At 62.8% G+C, this 2067-nt stretch overlaps 1 protein-coding gene across 1 annotated transcript in view; it reads right to left on the minus strand.

Annotated features, from left to right (window-relative positions):
• Nucleotides 1-524: 524 nt before the first annotated feature.
• The window catches only part of H696_03012 (succinyl-CoA synthetase alpha subunit), a 3020-nt gene continuing 1477 nt past the window's right edge, over nt 525-2067 (minus strand). The window contains exons 3-4 of the mRNA XM_009496898.1: nt 1686-2047; nt 525-1512 (exon numbers count right to left, since the gene is read on the minus strand). Of these exons, the coding sequence (XP_009495173.1) occupies nt 925-1512; nt 1686-2047 (950 nt within the window). The 3' untranslated portion in view covers nt 525-924. The remainder of the gene's footprint in view (nt 1513-1685; nt 2048-2067) is intronic.

Here is a 2067-nt window from a genome sequence, read left to right on the forward strand (position 1 = left end):
CACGCAATGTGGTGTTCGCGCGCCCACATGCTCTTGAGCGTGTCCATCCGCCAGGCCGCCCCCCTTCCTTTCTCTCCCCTTCTTGACTTTTCGCCGTGACACATGCGGCCACATGCGTTTACGTGCGAATGCAAGCCAAGAAGGACCGAGGAAAGCGTGTGTATGGATATGTGCTTGCTCATACCCCTACGCGCGCTCACGGCATAGACGGCAAGAGGGATTGCGCCCGCTGTTCTCTATCGAAGGAGAACAAACCCTCTCTGTGCATGTGGTTGAGGAAAAGACAACCGGTGTATGTGTGTGTGTGTGTGTAGGTGTACAGGTGTGTCTTGCCACGCGCTGTGCGCGTGTGTGTTCCTCCCTCCCTCCGCCCTGGACCCCCCCCCCTTCATGTCCTCTTGTTATAGATGATGTTTCGCAGAGAGCTTTTGCTGCCACCCATGCGTGTGCGGGAGCGTGTTTGGAATGATGGAGGCCTATGCCCCCGCTGCCCTTCCTACGCCCGGAGGAGTCAAAATGGTGGCCCACCTTTGTGCGCCCCCATATGCGGAGGTGTATATGTATATATGTATGTATATAGAGAGGGGTGTATGAGCTGCCCACGCCGCGGCGTGGGGGACAGGGAGATAGGACACACCGCGGGCAGGAGGAGAGACGGGGAGAAGGGGAGAGAGGCGGGGAGGGGGAGAGCACCCCCTGCCATCCGATCATGAAAATGGCCGGTGCCAGAGGGCAGAAAGGGGGGAAGAGCTATGTATGTGTTTTACGTGTATGTTTTTTTTCTCCCGGCTGTGGGGGAACACATATGGGAGTGGGGGGGAGTGGGGGGGGGAGGGGAAGACGCGTGACAGATGCGCACTCACGCGCACCTGTCAGCCACCCATGCGGGAGGGGGCCACCACGCGGTCAGTGAGGCTGGGGAGCTTACTTCTTCTGGGCATCGAGCTTCTGCATGAGCTCCAGCATGGTGGAGCCAAGGCGAGCCGGGGAGTCGGCGACCACGACACCGGCGTTCTGGAGGGCGCGGATCTTGTCCTCGGCACCGCCCTTGCCACCGGCAATGATAGCACCGGCATGACCCATGCGGCGGCCCGGGGGAGCAGTCCGGCCGGCGATGAAGGAAACAACGGGCTTGGGGTTGGGCAGGGAGAAGTTGAACTCGCGCAGGAAGTCAGCGGCCTCCTCCTCGGCGGAGCCACCGATCTCACCGATCATGATGATACCCTCGGTCTGGGGGTCGGCGAGGAAGAGCTTCAGGCAGTCGATGAAGTTGGTGCCGTTGAAGGGGTCACCACCGATACCGACGCACAGGGTCTGGCCGAGGCCGGCGGCGGTGGTCTGAGCCACGGCCTCGTAGGTCAGGGTGCCGGAGCGAGAGACAATGGCAATGCGGCCGGGGGTGTGGATGTGGCCGGGCATGATACCGATCTTGCAGGCATCGGGGCGGATGACACCGGGGCAGTTGGGGCCAACCAGGCGAGACTTGTTCTGGGTAAGGAGGGCCTGCTTGACCTGTGGTGTCGGTACGCGCAAGCGAGGGGGACAGGGAGGAGAGGGGCAAGAGGGGAGAGCACGAGGGTGCGGGCCGGATGGAGGAGGGCGGGGAGCAGGGCATGGATTGGTCAGGGGATGGCAAACGGGTGGCGATAAGGGAGGCTTGGGGGAGGCAGGAGCCAGTCACGTACGCGGACCATATCCTGCTGGGGGATACCCTCGGTGATGCAGACAATCAGGGGGACCTCAGCCTCGACAGCCTCGAGAATGGCCTTGGCAGCGCCAGGGGGAGGGACGTAGATGACGGAGGCATCGGCGTTGGTGGCCTTGCGGGCCTCCTCGACGGTGGCGAAGACGGGAAGGCCGAGGTGCTCGGTGCCGGCCTTGGTGGGGGAGATACCACCGACCATCTTGGTGCCGTAGGCGATGGCCTGCTCGGTGTGGAAGGTACCCTGCTTACCGGTCATACCCTGGCAGATGACCTTGGTGTCCTTGGTAACATTGAGGTTGGCAATGGTGGCGTCGTAGGTGGCGGTGGAGAAGGCGCGAGTGGCTGTCGGGGGCGGGGGCGGG

Source organism: Fonticula alba (genome assembly GCF_000388065.1).
Source record: "Fonticula alba strain ATCC 38817 unplaced genomic scaffold supercont2.4, whole genome shotgun sequence".
Classification (NCBI taxonomy): domain Eukaryota; order Rotosphaerida; family Fonticulaceae; genus Fonticula; species Fonticula alba.